Source organism: Oncorhynchus masou, chromosome 16 (genome assembly GCF_036934945.1).
Source record: "Oncorhynchus masou masou isolate Uvic2021 chromosome 16, UVic_Omas_1.1, whole genome shotgun sequence".
NCBI classification, from domain to species: domain Eukaryota; kingdom Metazoa; phylum Chordata; class Actinopteri; order Salmoniformes; family Salmonidae; genus Oncorhynchus; species Oncorhynchus masou.
In genome coordinates, this window is record NC_088227.1 from 32,445,293 (window position 1) to 32,470,017 (window position 24,725).

General features: G+C 41.3%; 1 protein-coding gene across 1 annotated transcript; it reads left to right on the top strand.

The window, feature by feature from the left end:
* The first annotated feature begins 1,315 nt into the window (after positions 1-1,315).
* Positions 1,316-24,257, top strand: tdrd6 (tudor domain containing 6). The gene is made up of 9 exons (XM_064990492.1): positions 1,316-7,203; positions 7,404-7,557; positions 7,689-7,769; positions 7,907-8,027; positions 9,059-9,138; positions 9,232-9,280; positions 9,359-9,435; positions 22,140-22,191; positions 23,855-24,257. The coding sequence occupies exons 1-9, from the start codon at positions 1,316-1,318 to the stop codon at positions 23,971-23,973; spliced, it is 6,621 nt and encodes a 2,206-aa protein (XP_064846564.1). The 3' UTR covers positions 23,974-24,257.
* The last annotated feature ends 468 nt before the right edge of the window (positions 24,258-24,725 follow it).

The following is a 24,725-nucleotide window of genomic DNA, read 5'->3' on the forward strand; positions in this document are numbered from 1 at the left end:
TTAAAAGGAACCACCAGCATGTTCTCATGTTCTGAGCAAGGAACTTCAACGTTAGCTTTTTTACATGACACATATTGCACATTTACTTTCTTCTCCAACACTGTGTTTTTGCATTATTTAAACCAAATTGAACGTTTCATTATATTTGAGACTAAATTGATTTTATTTATGTATTAACTTAAAATAAGTGTATATTGTTCATTCAGTTTTGTAATTGACATTATAATATATATATATATATATATATATATATATATATATATATTACTAATCGGTATCGGCTGTTTTTGGTCCTCCAATAATTGGTATCTTCGTTGGAAAATCGTAGTCGGTCGACCTCTAGTTTTGATTGAATAGTACAATCAAACTTAAAGGAGAAGTTGGCTTTTTACAACCAAACCTCTATCGTTAGTGTAAATGGCATGTTATTGAAGGGTCCAGACATGTTTTTTTTTTGCCATTTCATTTGTTTTAGAGAATCTTACCTCAACCAGCAAGTCAGCTGATAGCTTAGTGGTAAGAGCGTTGGGCCAGAAATTTGAATGGTCGCCAGTTTGAATCCCTGAGCCGACAAGGTGCAAGATTTGTCGGTGCCCTAATTGGTTTAGGATTGCCATTGATAGATCCTGGCTGCGACCCCACTCTCCGAGGATGTCTATGGGGGAGTTGGGATATGCATAAACACATTTCCAAATCGTAGATGCCTGTAATGCACACGTGTACATTTGTGAAATACAACAAATATAAGCACCCACCTTTATCATTATAATGATAAAGTCCTTATCCTGGTTGTGCAGTACAGGGGCTCTGAAACATACAAATACTTCGTTTTAGAAACTGAAAAGCTCTCATTATAGTGATCAAGGTCTTTAGACATATGAATTTGTCATTCCGAACTTTATCCGCAAGGTTTTATTCGATTTTATGCGACTCAATCTGCATTTGTTCATGTTTTTTTCGGAGCAATACAACAAGGATGACGAAGTGACTCGCCGGGTTGGGGTAACTTTCTCAAAAACAAGTTAAATCGCAAAAAAAAGTGTCTGGATCCTTCCTACCATTTACATAATGTTTCGATTTGGTAAAAGGTTTAAAAATATATATTAAAAAAAGCTAATTTCTCCTTCAATGTGCCCAACAACTTATTTGCTGAGTATTTTTTTATTTTATTATCAAAGTTTCTCAATGGCACTGTCCAAAATACAGAATTTAATCTACTGACTTCTTTTCTTAGACTCAATGGACCTTGACATTTAGGATTTGTTGGATGGACATTGATAGTTGATGGAAGACGGAATACTTTGACAACGTCAAAATGTGTTCCATCCCTGGGCTCCCAACACCAGGTTCAAACGTTTCAGTTCTCATAACAAGGGTGAACTGCAATCCCCAATGTGATATTGTGGAGCTATGGGGCAATTTTGATCAAGAGCGAAAAATTGCCTATCAACGCCTGCGAAAAGACATTCAGTTTCCCAGAGAAACCTTTCGTGAGTTGGAGGGAAATCCTGGAGATGTGTGTCTGGTTCAGATTTATGAAACTTGGTATAGGGTACGCATAGTCTCAAGAAATGGCTCAAGTTACAATGTGTTCCTAATTGACGAAGGGCGAATGCTTGGTGTCACCACTAGCATGTTGGCTTGGGGTCAGAAAGAGTTTTTCCACCTACCCCCTGAGGTAGAATTCTGTGTTCTCTCCAATGTGTTGCCCGTGTCACCTGAGAACAGGTGGTCTCCAGTGGCCTTAGATTTTCTGAAATCCCTCTGCGGAAAGACTGTTGATGCATGTGTCCAAGACATCTTGGTGCCCCATAGAACCTTCCTCCTGGATGTGCCCTGCGTATCTAGACAGATGCACGAAATGGGGTTTGCTAAGAAGCTGAGCACCGATAAGTTCAGGCTCTACGTTTCAAAGTCATTGCAGAGTGGGGCTTCAAACTCTACAGAATATCCACAGAAGTCCTCCGTGAGAAATGACCCACTAGAGACCTGTGAGCAAATTGAGAAGCAGCAGCACTACATGTATCCAGAGCTGCAAACGGAAACCGTAGAGACGGTCATTGTCACGGAGGTAACCAACCCACTGCGCGTCTTCTGTCAGTTGAAGGTGTTTTCTCAAGAGTTGAAGAAACTAACGGAGCAGATTACACAACACTATGAAGGCCGAGTGGAAACGGGCATCACCAGACCCGAAACGTTGGGTTCCCCATGTGCCTCAAGAGCAAGTGACGGAAGATGGTATCGGTCTATGTTACAACATGTCTTTCCAGCCAATAATGTGGTTGAAGTGCTCCATGTCGACTATGGGAAGAAACAGTTTGTCCAAGGGGAGAACATCAGACCACTGGCCACAGAGTTCTTCAGAATGCCTGTTGTCACATACGTCTGCTCCCTCCACGGCGTCATCGACAAAGGCGTTGGATGGACGGCTGCCCAGATTGAATATCTGAAATCCCTACTTCTGAACAGGACTGTGATCGCCAAGTTCGAGTACCAGAGTCTGTCAGAGGGAGTCCACTACGTAACACTCTATGGGAATGAAAACACAAACATCAACAAACTGTTTGGCACAAAGGAGAGATGTTTGCTGGACTCTGAGAAGGTGCATGGAGATTATGCTGTTCGCAACAACTGTGCAAGTCCTCCACATCCAGATGGAATCAAATTTCAGGAAACTGCACCACCAAACTCTGGTGATCCCATGGAAATTAAGGCTAAATATCCTGCCGAAGATCTCCCTCTGAATTCTTCACATGTGGCAGTTGTACAACATGTGGAGAACCCTTCAGAATTCTGGATTCATACACAGATGTATGCAGATGCATTTAATCAAATGATGAATGATCTTGCTGATTTGTACAGCAACCCAGTCAGTGCAGGAGTTGTCGAATGTCCAAAAGTTGGCCTTTATTGTGCTGCCAGATCACAAGATAACTCTTTTTACAGGGCGACTGTGTCTGAAGTCACTGGGAACAAGGCCAGGGTCTTCTTTTTTGACTATGGAAACACAGAGATGATTGACTGGTTCAATCTAGGAGTCCTTCCTGACAAGTTTAAAGAGTTGCCAGCACTTGCACTGAAGTGTAGGCTGGCCGGTATTAGACCAAAAGAGGAGAAATGGAGCCGAAATGCTACAGACTTCTTCACAAAATCAATCGCAGACAAGATCCTGGATGTACACGTAACTGCAAAGTCTCATGGTGCTTACATTGTTCAACTGATGGACTCCTCTGCACATGGAGAGCGAGATGTCAGTAGGCTGCTTTGCAGTGCTGGCTATGCAGAGAAGGGCGACACAAGTAAGACCCCTCACAAGGCCTCTTCAAGGCCTATCATCGCCCCCACAACACAGAACCCACGTGCCATTCCTTATGATGTGTTCAAGGCAAGTGTTGGCCCTCAAGGATTGTCCACCAGCGATTCCACTGTCAAAGAGTCCAGAACTGCCTTCAAGGAATACCTGTTTCCAATAGGAAGTTCAGTTGAAGCCAATGTGTCTTACATTGAGAGTCCAAATGACTTTTGGTGCCAACTAGCACAAAATTCTAATCATCTAAAATGGCTCATGCAAGACATACAGCAGCACTATGCTGACACGGAGTTTGGGCAACCTGTGGAACCTGCCTGTGTTGCCCGCCACCCAGACAACGGAATGTGGTACAGAGCCCTGGTCATTCAGAAGCATGCAACACTGCACGTTGATGTGCTGTTCATAGACTATGGTCAGACAAAGACCGTCTCCCTGCAAGACTTGCGCCGCATAGATCCCAGCTTCATGCAACTTAAAGGTCAAGCCTTTCGTTGCAGCTTGTACAACCTTATCCTCCCTACTTCTCACACCACTGAATGGCCTGAAGATGCCATTAGACAGTTCCACGACTTTGTGGAAACCGCAGCATCCGACCACAGGGTCTTGAAGTGCACCATATATGCTGTCATGTACAATGCCCAGAAAGTGGTATTCAATGTGGTGGATCTGGAAACACCCTTTCAGAGTGTCTGCAACTTGATGGTTCAGAAAGGACTGGCAAACCGTGCACCTGCCAAAAAAGTCCCTTCCTCCCCTTTCCGGTTGGACACCTACTACTACTCCACTCACAACATCAAAACGGGGAGTGAAGAAGAGGTCAGTGTGACAAGTGTGAAAAATGTCAATCACTTCTACTGCCAGCTGAAAAGGAATGCAGATACAGTTAAAGGACTTGCAGAGACCATCAACACGCTTTGTCGCCAGTTGGAGATAACCAACTGTCCCCAAACTTTTGGAACTGTGTGCTTTGCGAAATACACGGACGGAGAGTGGTACAGAGGGCAGATCAAGTCTAGAAATCCAACAATCCTGGTGCACTTTGTGGATTATGGTGACACATTGGAAGTAATAAAATCAGATCTGCTTCCCATTCCCATTGAGGCCAGTGAGATCATGTCTGTGCCTGTACAAGCTGTCCAGTGTGGGCTTTCTGATATCCCCGGAGAGGTTACAAGTGAGGTGAACGGCTGGTTTGAGACCAGTATGACTGACCGGAACTTCAGGGCTCTTGTGGTGGCAAAAGACCCTGGGGGCAAGTTACTGGTGGAGCTCTATGACAGGAAAATGCAAGTGAATGCAAAAATAAAGGAGAAGTTCAACCTTGAGATGCACAGAGAGGAGCAAGTAGTACACCGAAGCAGGAGACCACATGATGGAACCAGCAGCCACACATCAGCTCTTGAGGCCAAACCTCTGTTTACAACTAAAGAGGTGTTACAAAAGGCAGACGAGGACACCCAAAAGTTTGAGAAACTCCCTCGAGCACCCTACACAACATATCAAAAACGGGTACCTTTGAGGAGACCTAATGAGCGAGTTTGTTCAGAGGTTAGGAAACAACCAGCAAAACCAATTCCTCAGGTGGAAACTAAAGGCCCACAAGCACCAAAGCCATCCCTCAGTGAACCACAAAAGGAGATTGAAGTTCCCAAAGCAAAGGTGAAAGATCTTCCAAAACTCTCAGACCTGCCCTCAAAATCCATAAATCCAGGCATGGTAGCCGATGTCTTTGTCTCACATTGTAATAGTCCACAGAGTTTCTTTGTACAGTTGATCAAGGAGGAAGACGACATTTATTCCATTGTGGAGAAACTCAATGTTGAACAGTCAACTGCTGCAACCATTCACACTAAGGACTTGAGTCAAGGAGACTTGGTCAATGCAGAGTTTCCAGATGATTCGTCATGGTACCGTGCAGTTGTAAGTCAAATACTGGGAAACGAAACAGCTCTTGTTGAGTTCATAGACTTTGGAAATACAGCAACAGTTTCAGTCTCCAAGATATGTCAACTTGACAAACACTTCCTTGAAATTCCCAGGTTCAGTATTCACTGCTTCCTAAGTGGAGTGACTGTCGGAAACCAAGCAGAACTGAATCCGGAAGTTGTGTCCAACTTCAAAGAGAAAGTTGGTTTAAACGGTAACAAACGGTTAGGGTGCATGTTCATGAAACAGTCTGGATCTTTTTGGGAGGTTGGCCTAGTGCACGGCAGCAAAGCAATCACATGCAACATATCTCCAAGCAGCGCAACAGCCTCGTCTGATGTGATACATGAGACATCAGAAGGCTCCAACCAAGAGGCAGAAGAGCCCCAACAAAGCCCTTCTGCTAGAAGTGTGCCACCAGAGATGAGCACTTTGGTCGACGTTAAGACTGCTCGTTATAGTAAGCCTGACATTTCAGAGGGACAGACCGTAGAAGTCTATGCCTCTACTATAAATGGACCTCAGTCCTTTTGGTGTCAATCTGCTGAATCAGACAAACTTGATAAGATCACTGAAGTTGTTGCAGACGCTGGGAATGCTGTGGCATCAACGTTAATTGACACTGAAACCCTGTGCACTGGAAGCCCTTGCATTGCTCTATTTGTGGACGATGAACAGTGGTACCGTGCAGAAGTCCTAAGGAAAGATGGAGATGCCCTATCCATTCTCTTTGTGGACTATGGAAATGAGTCTACAGTCAATCTGAAAGCTGTGAGGCCAATGCCAACTGTGCTCATTGACACTCCCCCACAGGCGTTTCAGTGTCAGCTTGAAGGGTTTGATTATTCACAAGGATCCTGGCATGACACTGCTGCTGACCAGTTATCAGAACTCATAAAAAACAAGCTTCTACACCTGACAGTTATGAGAGTATCCAGTCAAAAGCGGGGTGGGATCACATGTTTCCTCAAGGTGAAATGCGAGGAAGAAATGATAAATGACACTATGAAGCTGTACTGGAAGAGCTCTGTTGACAAAGAAACGTTTGAAGACAAAGACAAGTCCGATCCTACAGGAGTTGCAATGTCAGGTGACACGCCTTCATTGGTAGGTGAATTTAAGTTGGTTGAGGAAGTGGCAGCAGTGCCCAACTCGAGTCCCGAAGAGCCATATAAAAAAGCCAGAGAGCATGACACAGACTATGCTTTGGCCCATAGTGAAACTGATGAGTTAGTGGATGAGGACAAATGCACAGACATTTCTGATGAGCAACAGGACAACTCAGTACTCACCCAAGCAACAGATGAAGGTCATGCAGAGAATGTGGATCTGATAAGTTTCCAAGTAGATGCAGACTGTTTTGATCACCTTGGTAACACCAAGTCAATTGACGATGACAAAGAGGAAGAAAAACAGTCTTACACAAATGAGATCCAAGAATCCATGACCGCCATACAGGGTCTGAGTGCAAAGACACCCAACGAAGGGATAGAGACTAAGTCCATTCCCATCATCATCATCTGTGAGGAACAAACTGACGCAGGACTCAAATGTGTCTCAGAGAGTGGAGTCTCATGTGAGGCTCAAGCGGCCACCTCCCAAGGGAACAAAGACATCTTGGTTTCAAGGACTAAAAAGGACACATTGGAAGTAGACAAAGACGAAAGTGGGAGTGTATCAGTACTGGAAAAAGCCTTCAGTCTGGATGACTCAGAGTCACGTCTGTACTTCGACGAACACTTTGACCAGACTTCTCTTTCAATCATCTACCAAGGTCAAGACGACATCTATGAGGAAGTTTTCAAACTGTGTGCTGAGCCTGTCGTCGAGAGTGCAAAGTCAGAACATGCTGTCACAGAGGAGTCAGAGACCAAAGATGAGGAACTGGAGACCTTGGAGTTGGAGACCAAAAAAGAGGAATCTGGAATCAGAGATGAGGATGTCAACATCTCTGCTGTTGTAGCTGAGTCTGGTGAGTTCTACACATTATTTCATATTTGAACTTAGTACTCAGATTGCATTCTTTTCTATTTGAGTACTTATAACATTTTCAATTTGTCATTTGGCAGATACTCTTAACCAGAGCGACGTGCAGTAGAGTACATACATTTTTTGTACTTTATGGTACGTACGTATTACACTGGGTGTGTTAGTTTAATATTAAAAGGTTTAGTTTTTTTGTGTCTGTTTTAGAGTTTGGTAAACTTCAGAGAGTTGAGCCGACTGTTCCAGTTGGGTCATCATCCTGTGTCGTTTGGTCCTCTGCTAAGAAGAGTTGGTGTAAAGCAAAGATTTTGAAGATCTTTGAGGATTCCATAAAGGTAAGCAAGCTCCCCCACACCCTGTGTTTAGAAACGACCAACTGATGTGTGAGACGTATCACTGCATATATTTGTATCTGAAATATAACCCTGAGCTGTTATCTGGAAAATATATATTTTTTAAACGCTAGGTTCTGCTGCTGGATCACGACACTGAAATGATAGTAGACCCACACAATATATTTGAGCCGTTGTCTTCAGAAACAGAAGAGGTTTGTAACAAGGCATGTTTCTCCCTCCATCTTCACATGACAAAGATTTCCTATAGAGATAATGGCCTTTTATAATTTACTTCATTATGATGTTTGTTAATTTGAGTATCATATGTTTACCCTTTGAATTTGACCAGAGCGATGACTTCGATACAGCGTCGTCGAATGCTGGGTCAGAACGTGGTAAGCATGTCTCAGATCTCTTAAAGACGCAGTGTTTTGATATGACTCAAAGGATTAATCTTCATATAGAACACAGTGATGTGAAAGTTTCTTGCACTATTTTGGAGTCTTATCCCAGGTTTGCTAACATACAGATCATGAAGACACAGATGACAGTGACAACACCGTTGCAGGAGATGATCTGAGCAAGGCTGCCTCAGAGGTAGGTGTAATTGTAAACTTTTTGTATCGATTCTATGCATTTTCTCTGTTTTTTAAAATGGAGCTATTGTAAAATTTATTTTATAGGGCTTTCTGGTGTATCTCGACACTGAGATTGTAGATCCGTGCAAAACCGTTGTTGTAGTGTGCAAAACCAGGGCGTGTTTTGTAACAAGATGTTAATACATTGCTTTTCCCATTTTTCCTCCACATGAGAATGATTTCCTGTTACTCACAATTAAACTCCAGCATGCTCTATCGCAGGTCCAGGATGACTCTACTCTAGCTGATGTTTGTGCACCATTAGATGAATCTAGTGGTGAGTGGTATTTCATAATAGATCTGTAGATCATAGGTTTAATCTAATGCAGTACATGACACATCAGAAAAGATTGTTTGATGTTGATTCTCAGTCTTAATTTATGCCGGTGTACTGAAGACACATGAAAGTGGAACATTGCTAGAGCCCATTTTGACAACTTTGATCATTTGACAGGTTTAGCTAAATGCAAACAACCAAAAACGTACTGTTTCTGAACATGATCAATGCCTTTGCAGATGTGATTTCAGAACAGCTACTTGATATTGAACCAGCAACTGATGTAGAAGTTGTATCCAGTGTTCCCACACAGGCTAATAAGGTAAGAAGTTGGTTGTAATAAGTGACATTCACATTGTCGTCGTAAAACGGAACTATGAATACTCTTAATATTCGGTTACATTTTTAGGATGACGACGTGCTTGAGGAAGACTCATGTGTTAGAGAAGTGACTTCATGTCCCATTGGAGACGGTTTAGGTATGTGATCACATCTGATTTGATTGGTGTCAGACAAATCCATACATGGACAAATGCACTCTTATTGTTTGTTGATTTTAAATGGTTAACCTAAGTATCCTTTACAGTTATATCCACAGATGATGGTGCTGAGATTAAGAAAGCAACCTTTGCAGATGGTATATCAAGTGCTACCCCGCAGGAAAGGGTAAGAATATTTGTAGTGGTAGAGAGGAATTGTTGCATTGTTTTTTTGTATCCACTTTGATTGGGACGCTTATGATGTTCTGTTCATTTTTAGGACGACCTTCTAGGGGAATCAAAGTCTAGTCCTGATGAAGACTGTTTAGGTTTGTGATGACATTTTGTGGATTCAGGCTGTAGTATTTCTGTGTAGTTATTGATGCCAATGTAAATGCCTTTTGTAGTGTCCACAGAACAGAGAACTGATGCTCAAGAGGCAAATGTTGTGGAGGTTACATCCAGTGCTCCCGCACAGGACAAGGTAACAGAACTCTTCAAATCGAATTCTGTTCGTGACGTACATACTCTACAGAAGGTATAAATGGTCCAGTGAAATGTTTGTGTGCTAGTGCCCTCATTGCAGTACAATTTTTTAAATATACACTGCTCAAAAAAATAAAGGGAACACTAAAATAACACATCCTAGATCTGAATGAATGAAATATTCTTATTAAATACTTTTTTCTTTACATAGTTGAATGTGCTGACAACAAAATCACACAAATTATCAATGGAAATCAAATTTATCAACCCATGGAGATCTGGATTTGGAGTCACACTCAAAATTAAAGTGGAAAACCACACTACAGGCTGATCCAACTTTGATGTAATGTCCTTAAAACAAGTCAAAATGAGGCTCAGTAGTGTGTGTGGCCTCCACGTGCCTGTATGACCTCCCTACAACGCCTGGGCATGCTCCTGATGAGGTGGCGGATGGTCTCCTGAGGGATCTCCTCCCAGACCTGGACTAAAGCATCCGCCAACTCCTGGACAGTCTGTGGTGCAACGTGGCGTTGGTGGATGGAGCGAGACATGATGTCCCAGATGTGCTCAATTGGATTCAGGTCTGGGGAACAGGCGGGCCAGTCCATAGCATCAATGCCTTCCTCTTGCAGGAACTGCTGACACTCCAGCCATATGAGGTCGAGCATTGTCTTGCATTAGGAGGAACCCAGGGCCAACCGCACCAGCATATGGTCTCACAAGGGGTCTGAGGATCTCATCTCGGTACCAGTCAGGCATCTCGGTACCAGTCAGGCTACCTCTGGCGAGCACATGGAGGGCTGTGCGGCCCCCCCAAAGAAATGCCACCCCACAACATGACTGACCCACCGCCAAACCGGTCATGCTGGAGGATGTTGCAGGCAGCCGAACGTTCTCCACGGCGTCTCCAGACTGTCATGTCTGTCACGTGCTCAGTGTGAACCTGCTTTCATCTGTGAAGAGCACAGGGCGCCAGCGTTGAATTCGCCAATCTTGGTGTTCTCTGGCAAATGCCAAATGTCCTGCACGGTGTTGGGCTGTAGTAAGCACAACCCCCACCTGTGGACGTCGGGCCCTCATACCACCCTCATGGAGTCTGTTTCTGACAGTTTGAGCAGACACAAGCACATTTGTGGCCTGCTGGAGGTTATTTTGCAGGGCTCTGGCAGTGCTCCTCCTGCTCCTCCTTGCACAAAGGCGGAGGTAGCGGTCCTGCTGCTGGGTTGTTGCCCTCCTACGGCCTCCTCCACGTCTCCTGATGTACTGGCCTGTCTCCTGGTAGCGCCTCCATGCTCTGGACACTACGCTGACAGACACAGCAAACCTTCTTGCCACTGCTCGCATTGATGTGCCATGCTGGATGAGCTACACTACCTGAGCCACTTGTGTGGGTTGTAGACTCCGTCTCATGCTACCACTAGAGTGAAAGCACCGCCAGCATTCAAAAGTGACCAAAACATCAGCCAGGAAGCATAGGAACTGAGAAGTGGTCTGTGGTCACCACCTGCAGAACCACTCCTTTATTGGGGGTGTCTTGCTAATTGCCTATAATTTCCACCGGTTGTCTATTCCATTTGCACAACAGCATGACATTTGTCAATCAGTGTTGCTTCCTAAGTGGACAGTTTGATTTCACAGAAGTGTGATTGACTTAGAGTTAAATTGTGTTGTGTTAGTGTTCCCTTTATTTTTTTTGAGCAGTGTATATTTAAAAGGGACGTTTCTTTTTTAGGACCCTGTCTTTCAAAGATAATTTGTAAAATCCAATTAACTTCACAGATCTTCATTGTAAAGGGTTTAAACACTGTTTCCCCATAAACAATTAATGAACATGCACCTGTGGAATGGTCGTTAAGACACTAACAGCTTACAGACGGTAGGCAATTAAGGTCACAGTTATGAACACTTAGGACACTAAACAGACCTTTCTACTGACTCTGAAAAACACCAAAAGGAAGATGCCCAGGGTCCCTGCTCATCTGTGTGAACGTGCCTTTGGCATGCTGCAAGGAGGCATGAGGACTGCAGATGTGGCCAGGGCAATAAATTGCAATGTCCGTGCTGTGAGACACCTAAGACAGCGCTACAGGGAGAGGGGATGGACAGCTGATTGTCCTCGCAGTGGCAGACCATGTGTAACAACACCTGCATAGGATAAGATGCATCATCAGAGCACGCAACAGAACATTGTACTGTTTACACTCGTTTTTTTATTAAATACATTTTAATCAGAACTAAAGTTTTGTTGCTAAGGATTCTACGACGTGGTTAGCCTTCACAGTTGGGACTGTAATTTGTGCTCCATTTTTTTTGCATGGATTCCACGAGTACTGGCTCGCTGTACTACAGACACTTGTCGTCGTCGTGAGAAAGACTCATTGTTATCTTTTCGTAAAACAACGGGTTGCAGTGTAGAGCCTACCTTTATTCCAAGGAGAGCCTGAGGGAAATCAACGAGTACCAACAGTTGTACGCTATGGAGGAACAACATACTCCATCATGGAAAGATTCAACTACCTCACAAAAGAACTTTAACATGAAAAATAAAAATGTATTTATCTACAGACACGGACGATTAACTTACCGTTGATGTAGAGGCTAGTGCTCTGGCTGGAATCCATGCAGCACTGGAAATGTTTTGTGAGGAAGTAGCAGGGCTGAGGGGGAGTTTGGAAGTTTAGCAAGAGTGAAATTCTCATGCTCCAATGAGAGAACAATGCACTGAAAGCCAAGGTAAAAATCCACGATTCCAACATGGATTGTTTACTCAAGGGAATTGGGGTGATGGAGTCGCTACTAGACATACAAAGTCGTAGAATACGTGAAAATCATTTTTTTTCTGTGATTCCTATAATGGGATTTCTTCTGGGATTCCAATAATCCAGAGGGCACGATCAGAGAATTCATGCAATCTTCCTTGAAACTTCCTATAGAGACTGCAAACAAAGTGGCTTTCCACCGAGTACACAGACTTGGAGCTTGGAGCAGCAAGACCAAGGGTCCCTGACCGATCATCGAAAAATTTGAACACAACGAACAAAAGGAGCTGATCAAAAGTAGAGGAAGAGAGCTTAAAGGGACCAAATTTGGTCTCAATGACCAATTTCCAAGGGAGATAAACAAATGTCGTAAGAGACTGTATCCAAAACAAAGGGAGAAGGGTAAGCCTGCCTTTCTCATTGTGGACAAACTCTTTATAGGTGGACAGCTATTCCGCGACAGCTGCATAACACCATTGCTGTACAAAATTCTACAGGGACTTCAGGTTATGAGAAAAGAAAGTATGGGAACTGTAAAAATCTGAACACTGAAGTGGATATGAAAACACACGTACTCAATTACATGCTCGCTTTACATACACATATATACACACACACACACCTGATCTCGCGCACACACACACCTGATCTCGCCCTCTTCTCTCTCTTTTTTCTAATCTCCCTCTCTATTGTCGAACTTCTAATGTAATGTGTTTTGTTTGTCTATTTAAAAAAATGTATTTGTCTAAAAGTTTATATATATTTAAAACAATCAAGGGGAAGGTATCAGAATAGGGGCATTGAGGATATAACATATTGTACGGAATACATTTGTACTGCAGTGAAGCAGTCTCTAGAGTAATGCAAGGTCTCTCATGATCATGTGAACTGTCAATTGCTATGGAAATGCTGGGATTTGTTTTTCGATGATGTTAAATGTAATTATGATGCAACTATGTCAGTGATATGATATGGATTACAATTGTCGTCATGAATATTAAGGCTATACGGACTACATGTTACACACATAGACACTCAACCATGCAAATTGGCAAAGTTATTTATTTGGACATTACATATTAAAGTCTTACTCTTATACAGGCATCGTACACACTCACTAAATCACATCCAATATCATAAACATCAACCTACTCAGATTTACTACACACATCTTGTCTCAATTTTCTAAGATCTGTGGCGTTGGCTCACAGGCAAACAGGCAAGGTAATAAAACAAATATTGCTAGAACCTTTTACTTGAATTCTAAATATCAGACATTTGAAAGCTCTAATTTTGACCACTATAATACCTCTGATGGCAGTAACTTTTTACAAGCACTAATTATGGTCAATTTAGACTGAGTAGTTAAGGTAAGGGGTGAAACGGGTATAGACTGATATAATTACAATGGTTTAGCAGATTATAAAAAAATAAGTCTTTACGTGGATAAAAGGAATATAACATGTACTGTTTACAGGAAACTCACTCTACATCCTTAGATGAAGTTGTGTGGGAAAAGGAATGGGGTGGTGAAATTTTTGTCATGGACAAAGGAACTCAAAAGGTGTGATTATTAATTAACAAAAATTTCAATCTGATTGTGCAAATAGTCAGGAATGATTTTCAAGGAAGTTGGATCCTTTTGAATATGAAACTGGACTAAAAAGAGATTTGGCTCAATGTATATGGTCCAAATCAGGATGATCCATACTTTGAAAACATTTATACCAATCTACTGAATTTACAGGCAAAAAATTATCAAATCATTATGATAGGAGACTATAACAGTGTTAAGTACCTCAATGGTCCGTAAAGGTAATCGCTCTACAAACAATCATCACCGTGCCCTTAAGGAAATCACAAATATTATGGACACATTAGAAATAGTGGATATTTGGAGACCTAAATAAAACGACCTAGTGAGATATACATGGAGACTTAATCATCTTGACTACTTTCTTGTCTCTTTCTCTCTTGCATCAAAGCTTTAAAAAGTTTTCATAGGAGACAGAATGCGATCGTATCATCATCTAATTGGCATTCACATAACTCTTATAGATTTTCCATGTGGACAGGGATATTGGAAATGTAATCAAAGTTTACTGGAGGACAACTTATTTTTAACTTCTTACGGGCAGGTGGGACGGTAGTGTCTCACCTGGCCAACATCTGGTGTAATTGCAGAGCCCGAAATTCAAATTACAAAAATAGTCATATTTAACATTCATGAAAATACAAGTGTCATACATCATTCTTGTTAATCCAGCCGCTGTGTCAGATTTCAAAAAGGCTTTACGGGAAAGCACACCATGCGACTATCTGAGGGCAGCGCCCAGCACACAAAAGCATAAAAAAACATTTTTCAACCAGGCAGATACGCCACAAAAGTCAGAAATAGCAATAAAATAAATGCCTTTGAAGATCTTCTGTCGGCACTCCAAAAGGTCCTAGCTACATCACAAATGGTCCTTTTGATCGATAAAGTCCTTCTTTATATCCCCAAAAACTCAATTTAGCTGGTGCACTACATTCAATAATCCACCGGTTTCCCTCCTTCAAAATGCATACAAAATGAATCCCAAACGTTACCAGTAAACTTCTCCAAACAAGTCAAACAATGTTTATAATCAAACCTCAGGTACCCTAATATGTAAATAAATTTAAGATGGAGAATTGTTATTATTATTACTGAAGATAAACAACAAAACGCACTCTCATCCACGCATATGAAAACACTACAGCCAAAATGGGGTACACTTAGAAAAACTACATTCTAGCTCATTTTTCCAAAAACAAGCCTGCAACTCTTTCTAAAGACTGTTGACATCTAGTGGAAGTGCAATCTGGGAGGTTTTCCATTCATATTTAACATGACAGCCATTGAAATCAGTGGTGGCCTGAATTTTCTTTCTTTTCTGGATGGTTTGTGCTCGGTTTTCTGCCTGCCATATCAGTTCTGTTATACTCAGACATTATTTTAACAGTTTTAGAAACTTTAGAGTTTTCCTTCCAAATCTACCAATTATATGCATATCCTAGCTTCTGGGCCTGAGTAACAGGCAGTTTACTTTGGGTATGCTTTTCATCCAGACATCAAAATACTCCCCCTAGCCCAAAAGAGGTAAATTTTTAACTAAGACAAACTAATTTATAATATTATTTTTACAGTATAATATAGGTTCAGCAAATCTTATTGTTTGGGAGGATACCTTTTTAAATGTTCCTTCAGAGGTCATTCAATATTCATCAGTAATCAAATTTTATAAGCTGTTTTGGGCTAAAGAGACTAGACTAACAAGGGAAATCATGAACTTATATTACAGGTAGATGGCAATAAAAACAATACTAAAAATATGAAAAATAGCTTGAGGAACTTAGGAAAATTCTAATGTAATCTCTTACAAAAATAAAGCAACTGGGTGGAATATCAAGAAAAATGCACAAAATATTCTCCAATACAGGAACTCTAACAAAAATAATTGTTACTGAATTGTTACTGAAGACAGGAGGCCCCTTACACTTCAATGTTGTGATGCAAAAATACTAGCGAAATGCATAGCACTCAGAATTAAATGGGTTTTACCAGGTATTGTCATCCTGATCAGACAGGTTTTTTTGTGTGGACGATAAATTGGAGATAATATACGACAACAACTAGAAATAATAGAACATCATGAATCATCTACGAAGCCAGTCCTGGTATTTAACCTCTTGGAACTCTGGGGGCGGTGTTTCATTTTTGGATAAAGTTCCCGTTTTAAACGGGATATTTTGTCACAACAAGATGCTCGACTATGCATATAATTGACAGCTTTGGATAGAAAACACTCTAACGTTTCCAAAACTGCAAAGATATTGTCTGTGAGTGCAACAGAACTGATGTTGCAGGCGAAACCCAGATAAAAATCCAATCAGGAAGTGCCCCATATTTTGAGCGCTGCATGCCAATGACTCCTTATATGGCTGTGCATGGGCTACGAATGAGCTTACACTTTCTACATATTCCCCAAGGTGTCTACAGCATTGTGATGTCTTTTTACGCATTTATGTTGAAGAATAGCCGTAAGGGACCACATTGAGCAAGGGGTCACATGATGGCTCCCGCAGAAAATCTTGCGTAAAGTACAGCGGTAGCCATTATTCCAATCGCTTTAATGAGAAACCAATTGTCCCGGTGGATATATTATCGAATAGATATCTGAAAAACACCTTGAGGATTGATTCTGAAACAACGTTTGCCATGTTTCTGTCGCTATTATGTAAAAAATGTAATTATGGAGCTAATTTGTAAAAAAAAGTTTGGCGTTGTAGTGACCGCATTTTCCAGTCGATTTCTCAGCCAAATGTGAAGAACAAACGGAGCTATTTCGCCTACAAAAATAATATTTTTGGAAAAAAAGGAACATTTGCTATCTAACTGGGAGTCTCCTGAGTGAAAACATCTGAAGTTCTTCAAAGGTAAATTATTTAATTTGATTGCTTTTCTTATTTTCGTGAAAATGTTGCCTGCTGCTAGCAGGGCATAATGCTATGCTAGGCTATGATAAACTTACACAAATGCTTGTCTAGCGTTGGCTGTAAAGCATATTTTGAAAATCTGAGATGACAGTGTGATTAACAAAAGGCTAAGCTGTGTCTCAATATATTTCATTTGTGATTTTCATGAATAGGAATATTTTATAGGAAGATTTATGTCCGTTGCGTTATTCTAATTAGTGTCAGATGATGATAACGGACCCGTTCACGGGCTGGGAGTCACTACAGGTTAAATCATATTTTTAAAAGGCATTTGATAAAGTAAGACTGGATTTTATTTATAAATGCCTGGATATTTTTCAATTTCGGTAATTCTCTTATAAAATGGGTAAAAATAGGTGTAAAGTAGTAAATGGCTGCTAATTCTCAGAGTTTTGAATTGTCAAGAGTTAAATAAGGGTGTCCGCTGTCACCATATCTGTTCGTTATGGCCATCACAATGCTAGCTATTAAAATCAGATCCAATAACAACATTAGATGATTAGAAATCCAAGGCTTAAAAACAAAGGTGTCCATGTATGCTGATGAAGTTTTATATTAAGTCCACAATCTCGATCCCTGCAATGTCTCATTGACGATCTAGATAACTTTTCTGTACACTCTGGACAAAAACCTAATTATGATAAGTGTACAATATTACGTATTGGATCTTTTAAAAAATACAACTTTTACATTACCCTGCAGTAATGAAATGGGCTGATGGTGAAGTAGACATACTTGGTATTCATATCAGAAAATATATAAATAAGCTCTCCACAATGAATTTCAATAGAAAACTTGTAAAAAATACAAGATCCTGCAACCATGGAGAGGTAAATAACAGTGTATTTATGGAAAAATTGCCTTGATTAACTCCTTAGTCATATCTCAGTTTACCCACTTATGCCGCTTCCTACTCCTGATTTTGTTTTTCAAATCATATGAGCAAAACGTTTTTTTTTTGCTTTCTGGGTTGCTAAACCAGACAAAATTAAACGTGCCTATCTATATAATGAATATGAATTGGTTGGGTTAAGATTATTAAATATAAAAGCACTAAACCTCTCTAATAGCTTCACTTATTAAAAAGTTTTATTTGAACCCTAAATGGTTCTCAAGTAGATTACTAAGAAAAGCTCTTACATTGTTTTAAAAAATTGCCTTTTTGCCTTTGCAGATTGCCATGTCTGATTTTCGATTAATTGAAAATGATACTTTTTTCAAAGTTTCTCTTTTTCAAACGAGCATTGCAGAGCTGGCTACAATTTCAATTTCATCCCCCTGAAAAAAGAACAATATTATGGCTCTACTCAAATGTGCTGGTTGATAAAATACCTGTATTTATGGGAAAGATGTTTGAAAAGGGTATTTTGTTCTTAAAAATATTGTTAATTGGAATGGTAAAGTTACAGTGGGGCAAAAGTATTTAGTCAGCCACCAATTGTGCAAGTTCTCCCACTTAAAAATATGAGGCCTGTAATTTTCATCATAGGTACACTTCAACTATGACAGACAAAATGAGGAAAAAAATCCAGAAAATCACATTGTAGGATTTTTTAATGAATTTATTTGCAAATTATGGTGGAAAATAAGTATTTGGTCGCCTACAAACAAGCAAGATTTCTGGCTCTCACAGACCTGTAACTTCTTCTTTAAGAGGCTCCTCTGTCCTCCACTTGTTACCTGTATTAATGGCTCCTGTTTGAACTCGTTATCAGTTTAAAAGACACCTGTCCACAACCTCAAACAGTCACACTCCAAACTCCACTATGGCCAAGACCAAAGAGCTGTCATAGGACACCAGAAACAAAATTGTAGACCTGCACCAGGCTGGGAAGACTGAATCTGCAATAGGTAAGCAGCTTGGTTTGAAGAAATCAATTGTGGGAGCAATTATTAGGAAATGGAAGACATACAAGACCACTGATAATCTCCCTCGATCTGGGGCTCCACACAAGATCTCACCCCGTGGGGTCAAAATGATCACAAGAACGGTGAGCAAAAATCCCAGAACCACACGGGGGGACCGAGTGAATGACCTGCAGAGAGCTGGGACCAAAGTAACAAAGCCTACCATCAGTAACACACTACACCGCCAGGGACTCAAATCCTGCAGTGCCAGACGTGTCCCCCTGCTTAAGCCAGTACATGTCCTGTTGAAGTTTGCTAGAAAGCATTTGGATGATCCAGAAGAAGATTGGGAGAATGTCATATGGTCAGATGAAACCAAAATATAACTTTTTGGTAAAAACTCAACTCGTCGTGTTTGGAGGACAAAGAATGCTGAGTTGCATCCAAAGAACACCATACCTACTGTGAAGCATGCGGGTGGAAACATAATGCTTTGGGGCTGTTTTTCTGCAAAGGGACCAGGACGACTGATCCGTGTAAAGGAAAGAATGAATGGGCCATGTATTGTGAGATTTTGAGTGAAAACCTCCTTCCATCAGCAAGGGCATTGAAGATGAAACGTGGCTGGGTCTTTCAGCATGACAATGACCCCAAACACACCGCCCGGGCAATGAAGGAGTGGCTTCGTAAGAAGCATTTCAAGGTCCTGGAGTGGCCTAGCCAGTCTCCAGATCGCAACCCCATAGAAAATCTTTGGAGGGAGTTGAAAGTCCGTGTTGCCCAGCAACAGCCCCAAAACATCACTGCTCTAGAGGAGATCTGCATGGAGGAATGGGCCAAAATACCAGCAACAGTGTGTGAAAACCTTGTGAAGACTTACAGAAAACGTTTGACCTCTGTCATTGCCAACGAAGGGTATATATAACAAAGTTTTGAGAAACTTTTGTTATTAACCAAATACTTATTTTTCACCATAATTTGCAAATAAATTCATCTGGATTTTTTTCTTTCTCATTTTGTCTGTCATAGGCCAAATTAATTACTTCAAAACCATATGTGATTTTCTGGATTTTTGTTTTAGATTCCATCTCACAGTTGAAGTGTACCTATGATAAAAAATTACAAACCTCTACATGCTTTGTAAGTAGGAAAACCTGCAAAATCGGCAGTGTATCAAATACTTGTTCTCCTCACTGTACATGTTTTTTTTTGTTGCATTTGCTGATTTCTTCTCCTTTTTTTGCATTTCCTTGGTTGGTGCATTTGGGGGTTCTTGGGGTGGGGAGTGGAATTGTTTTTATTTTTCTTCTGGGGGGGAGGCTGTGGGAGGGGTCTCGAATTGGTTGCGGGACAGATTTTGGGGAACTGGGGGCGGGGGAGAGAATCTTAGAGGTTTCGGGTTCATGTTTTTTAGCCTGGTGGGAGATCTGTCAACGTGCCCTTGAGCGCAGGGCATTGACACTGGACACCTTCTGTGTGTCGCTCTGAATGGGAGTCTGTTGGATGATATAGTATGATGTCGTTGTTGAACGGCTTCACTGCAAGTATATTGTATGTTTCGGATATTCAATAATAATAATTTAAAAAAACACCTGCACAGGAACGGGACATACTTGGTCTGTGGTTGTGAGGCCGGTTGGACATCTGAACATCACACCTGCGGGACAGGTACAGGATGGCAACAACAACTGCCCGAGTTACACCAGGAACGCACAATCCCTCCATCAGTGCTCAGACTGTCTGAGAGAGGCTGGACTGAGGGCTTGTAGGCCTGTTGTAAGGCAGGTCCTCACCAGATATCACTGGCAACAATGTCGCCTATGGGTACAATCCGACCGTCACTGGACCAGACAGGACTGGCAAAAAGTGCTCTTCACTGACGAGTCGCGATTTTGTCTCACCAGGGGTGATGGTCGGCTTTGCGTTTTTTGTCGAAGGAATAAGCTTTACACCGAGGCCTGTACTCTGGAGCGGGATCGATTTGGAGGTGGAGGGTCTGTCATGGTCTGGGGCGGTGTGACACAGCATCATCGGACTGAGCTTGTTGTCATTGCAGGCAATCTCAACGCTGTGCGTTACAGGGAAGACATCTTCCTCCCTCATGTGGTACCCTTCCTGCAGGCTCATCCTGACATGACCCTCCAGAATGACAATGCCACAGCCACACTGCTCATTCTGTGCGTGATTTCCTGCAAGACAGGAATGTCAGTGTTCTGCCATGGCCAGCGACGAGCCCGGATCTCAATCCCATTGAGCACGACTGGAACCTGTTGGATTGGAGGATGAGGGCTAGGGCCATTCCCCCCAGAAATGTCTGGGAACTTGCAGGTGCCTTGGTGGAAGAGTGGGGTAACATCTCACAGCAAGAACTGGCAAATCTGGCGTAGTCCATGAAGAGGAGATGCATTGCAGTACTTAATGCAGCTGGTGGCCACACCAGTTACTGACTGTTACTTTTGATATTTGATCCCCCCCCCCCTGTTCAGGGGACACATTATTCTATTTTTGTTAGTCACATGTCTGTGGAACTTGTTCAGTTTGTCTCAGTTTAATCTTATGTTCATACAAATATTTACACATGTAAGTTTGCTGAAAATAACCGCTGTTGACAGTGAGAGGACGTTTCTTCTTTTTGTGTGTGTGTATACAAGTTATTTGAGTTGTAGAGGGGAATCTTAACATTTTCTGCAACAAACTTTCACTAATATTATTCTGTGCCATTTTAGGATGATCTGCTCTGTCATGAAGTCTGTTCAGGTATAAGATTTCTCTTCACACCACAGACTTCCAACACTAACTCAGACATTTTCTCAATTGTGGGATGACTGTTTGTGTTTAGTGACTTGTTGACGTGAAATGTCAGTGTAAATGTCTTTAGATTGTGCAGAACAGTTTGCTGAGATTGAAGAGGTGACCGATGTGGAAGTAGTATCCAGTGCAGCTACACAGGACAAGGTAACAGAACTGTTGAGTAACACTGGGGAGAGGGGTGCTTCTTCACAGTGAGTAGGTTAACATGCACACTAATATTTCAATATTAAACTGATTATGGCAGTAGTCAAATTATGAAATAGTCATGTAAACACCTTATACTGCTTCTCGTAAGGTCAAAATCGAAGTTGGCATACGTTGATTAAAACACCTAGTTTTCTGAGCAATATTTAGAATTGTTAAAACTTTAATCGGTGTTCCAGCTGTGTATTTGATCTGCGCATGTGTTAGCATCAGCCAAGTGAGCCTCCCACTTTAGCGCAACAATGTATGCGTCTTAAGTTTTCACATACAAACTGTCTAAACTCGGAGTCAAATATGCTTCCCAAAAATAACATGTTCACTGTGGTACATTTGTTTTGAGGAGTGATTCTGATAATTTATTTTTTAATTTATCAGTGACATCAGGTAGCCCGATTCCATGTAAACAGGATTATTAGGGACATCGTTCTTCTTGAAAGCATGCTAACATTTTAATTAAACTATTATAATAATCTGACTATCCATAATCACATTATTTTGTGCATGTAACCACACTCATTGTCTGAACTTTGAATGACACTAATGATTTTCTGTTCAATTTAAGAATGATGTGCAGCTTGAGCAAGAGATGTCTTTTCCTGGCGAAGACTCTGCAGGTATGTGTTCATATCGCCGTGATCCATAGTTACTAGTTGGTCAATAATACTGTCTGATAACAGGCCAATGATGAAGGGATAACTTTTTTAAAATTCATTTCTGACACTCATTTGGTATTTTATTAGGAGCCCCATTAGCTGTTACAGAAGCAGCAGCTACTCTTCCTGAGGTCCACACAAAACATGAAACATGACATAATACAGAACATTAATAGACAAGGACAGCACTACATCAATTTAAAAATGGCTCACATAGCCTACATGTCAATACGTACACACAAACTAGTCTGGGTCAAATGGGGGAGAGGGGTTGCTTTATCTGTTGTTTTTTGAAACTAGGTTTGCTGTTCATTTGAGCAATATGAGATGGGAGTTCCATGGAATAATGACTTTATATAATACTGTACACTTTATTGAATTTGTTCTGGATTTGGGGTCTGTGAAAAGACTCCTGGTGGGGTAAGTGTGTGTGTGTGTCAGAACTGTGTTTAAGTTGACTATGCTGACAATTTGGAATTTTCAAAACATTGTTTCTTATAAAGATAAGTGATGCAGTCAGTCTTTCCTCAACTCTTAGCCAAGAGAGACTGGCATACATAGTATTGATATTAGCCCTCCGAATACAATGACGAGCAAGACATGCTCTGTTCTGGGCCAGCTGCAGCTTTAGGTCTTTCATTGCAGCACTCGACCACATGACACTACGATAATCAAGATGAGACAAAACTAGAGCCTGCAGGACTTGCTTTGTGGAGAGCAAGCAGAGCATCTCTTTATTGATTACAGACAGACCTCTCCCCATCTTTACAGCCATTGAATCTCTTTTGACCATGACTGTTTACAGTCTAAGGTAACGCCAAGTAATTTAGTCTCTTCAACTTGTTCAACTGCCAAACCATTCATTCCCAGATTCAGCTGAGGTCTAGAAATTAAGAAATTATTTGTACCAAGTACAATGCTCTTAGTTGAAGAGATGTTCAGGACCAGTTTATTACTGGCTACACATTTCAAAACAGAATGCAACTCTTAAGGGTTTCAGTGACTTCATTAGCTGTGGTTGCTGAGTCCTTTCGGTGCCTTTTGGCAAACTCCAAGTGGGCTGTCGTGCCTTTTTACTAAGTATTGGCTTTTGTTTGGCCACTACCATAAAGGCCTGATTGGTGGAGTGCTGCAGAGATGGTTGTCCTTCTGGAGGTTCTCCCATCTCCACAGAGGAAATATGGAGCTCTGTCAGAGTGACCATCGGCTTCATGATCACCTCCCTGACCAAGGCCCTTCTCCTCTGATTGCTCAGTTTGGTCGGGCGGCCAGCTCTAAGAGTCTTGGGGGTTTCAAACTTCCTGTTTAAAAATTGAGGCCACTGTGTTCTTGGGGACTTTCAATGTTACATAATTGTTTTGGTACCCTTCCCCAGATCTTTACCTCAACACAATCCTGTCTTGGAGCTCTATGGACAATTCCTTTGACCTCATGGCTTGGATTTTGCTCTGACATGCACTGTCAACTGTGTCAACACACACTTTGTTTATTGCCAGTGGCAGGTCATTGGTGAAAAGAATAGGTGGCCTAGAGCTCATTGATATGATAAACCATTCGTAACCAGGATATTTGTATTTCTGATTTTCTCATCACATCTCTCTGCCCTCACCTTTCTCCCATACAGAAGTTGTGATGTCACAGGTGACTCATCTCTCCCTGAGAGTGGAGGAGAATTCCGATGATGAAGTCATCTTTGTGTCAGAGATTCGGACCACCCAGGAACAAAGCCAGTCCAGTGACTAGTGTGTTGTTAAGGCACACATTCAGTTCTATTCCATGTTGTAATCTGGGATGTTAAATCAATCTGTTCAGTGGCATTTTGTTTGCATTCTGTGTCCAGTTTATTTGGTAATTTGTGTTGCTTCTTTATTTAGCTGTAAGCATCCATCTTTACCTCATTTGGCTCAAGATCAGAAATACCCCAGAGGGTATACTATAAAGCATGTTCAACGAGTTAGCCAGAACTTTGATAAGCAGCCAGAAATAGCGATTGATTTTCTGGAATATAAAAGTGAAATTTAGATGTTTTAGTTGGCTGAATCAATTAAGACTATGCCTATTAGTTAGCTAACTCGTAATCCTGCCTATACCAAGTTTAGAAAAATGGACAATCTTTGAAATATGTTTCGTCAGTATTCTAAACGGAGCTCCTTTCAGCCTAGTGTATTTATGGAACACTGCACAATTGATCTGTTTAGTTTGAGTAATTTTGCCCAAGTTCTATATATTTCCATATTCAATTATTGGACGCTTTCACAAGATGGTTGTTCCTGTAAAGAAAGGTGCAGTGTTCTGAATTTTTTGTTTTGTTTATACAATACATACTCTTGCACTTCCTTCCATGCGTCATTCTTTGTCCTACCAGCAGCTGTGATTAAAAACAATCTTGCAACACCACCACTACTACAATGTCCTCAGCAGTCGTGTCAATGCTGTTTGCATTATTTGATGACATTCCAGAACATTACAGAGATGGTTCATCTTCACATAGGCCA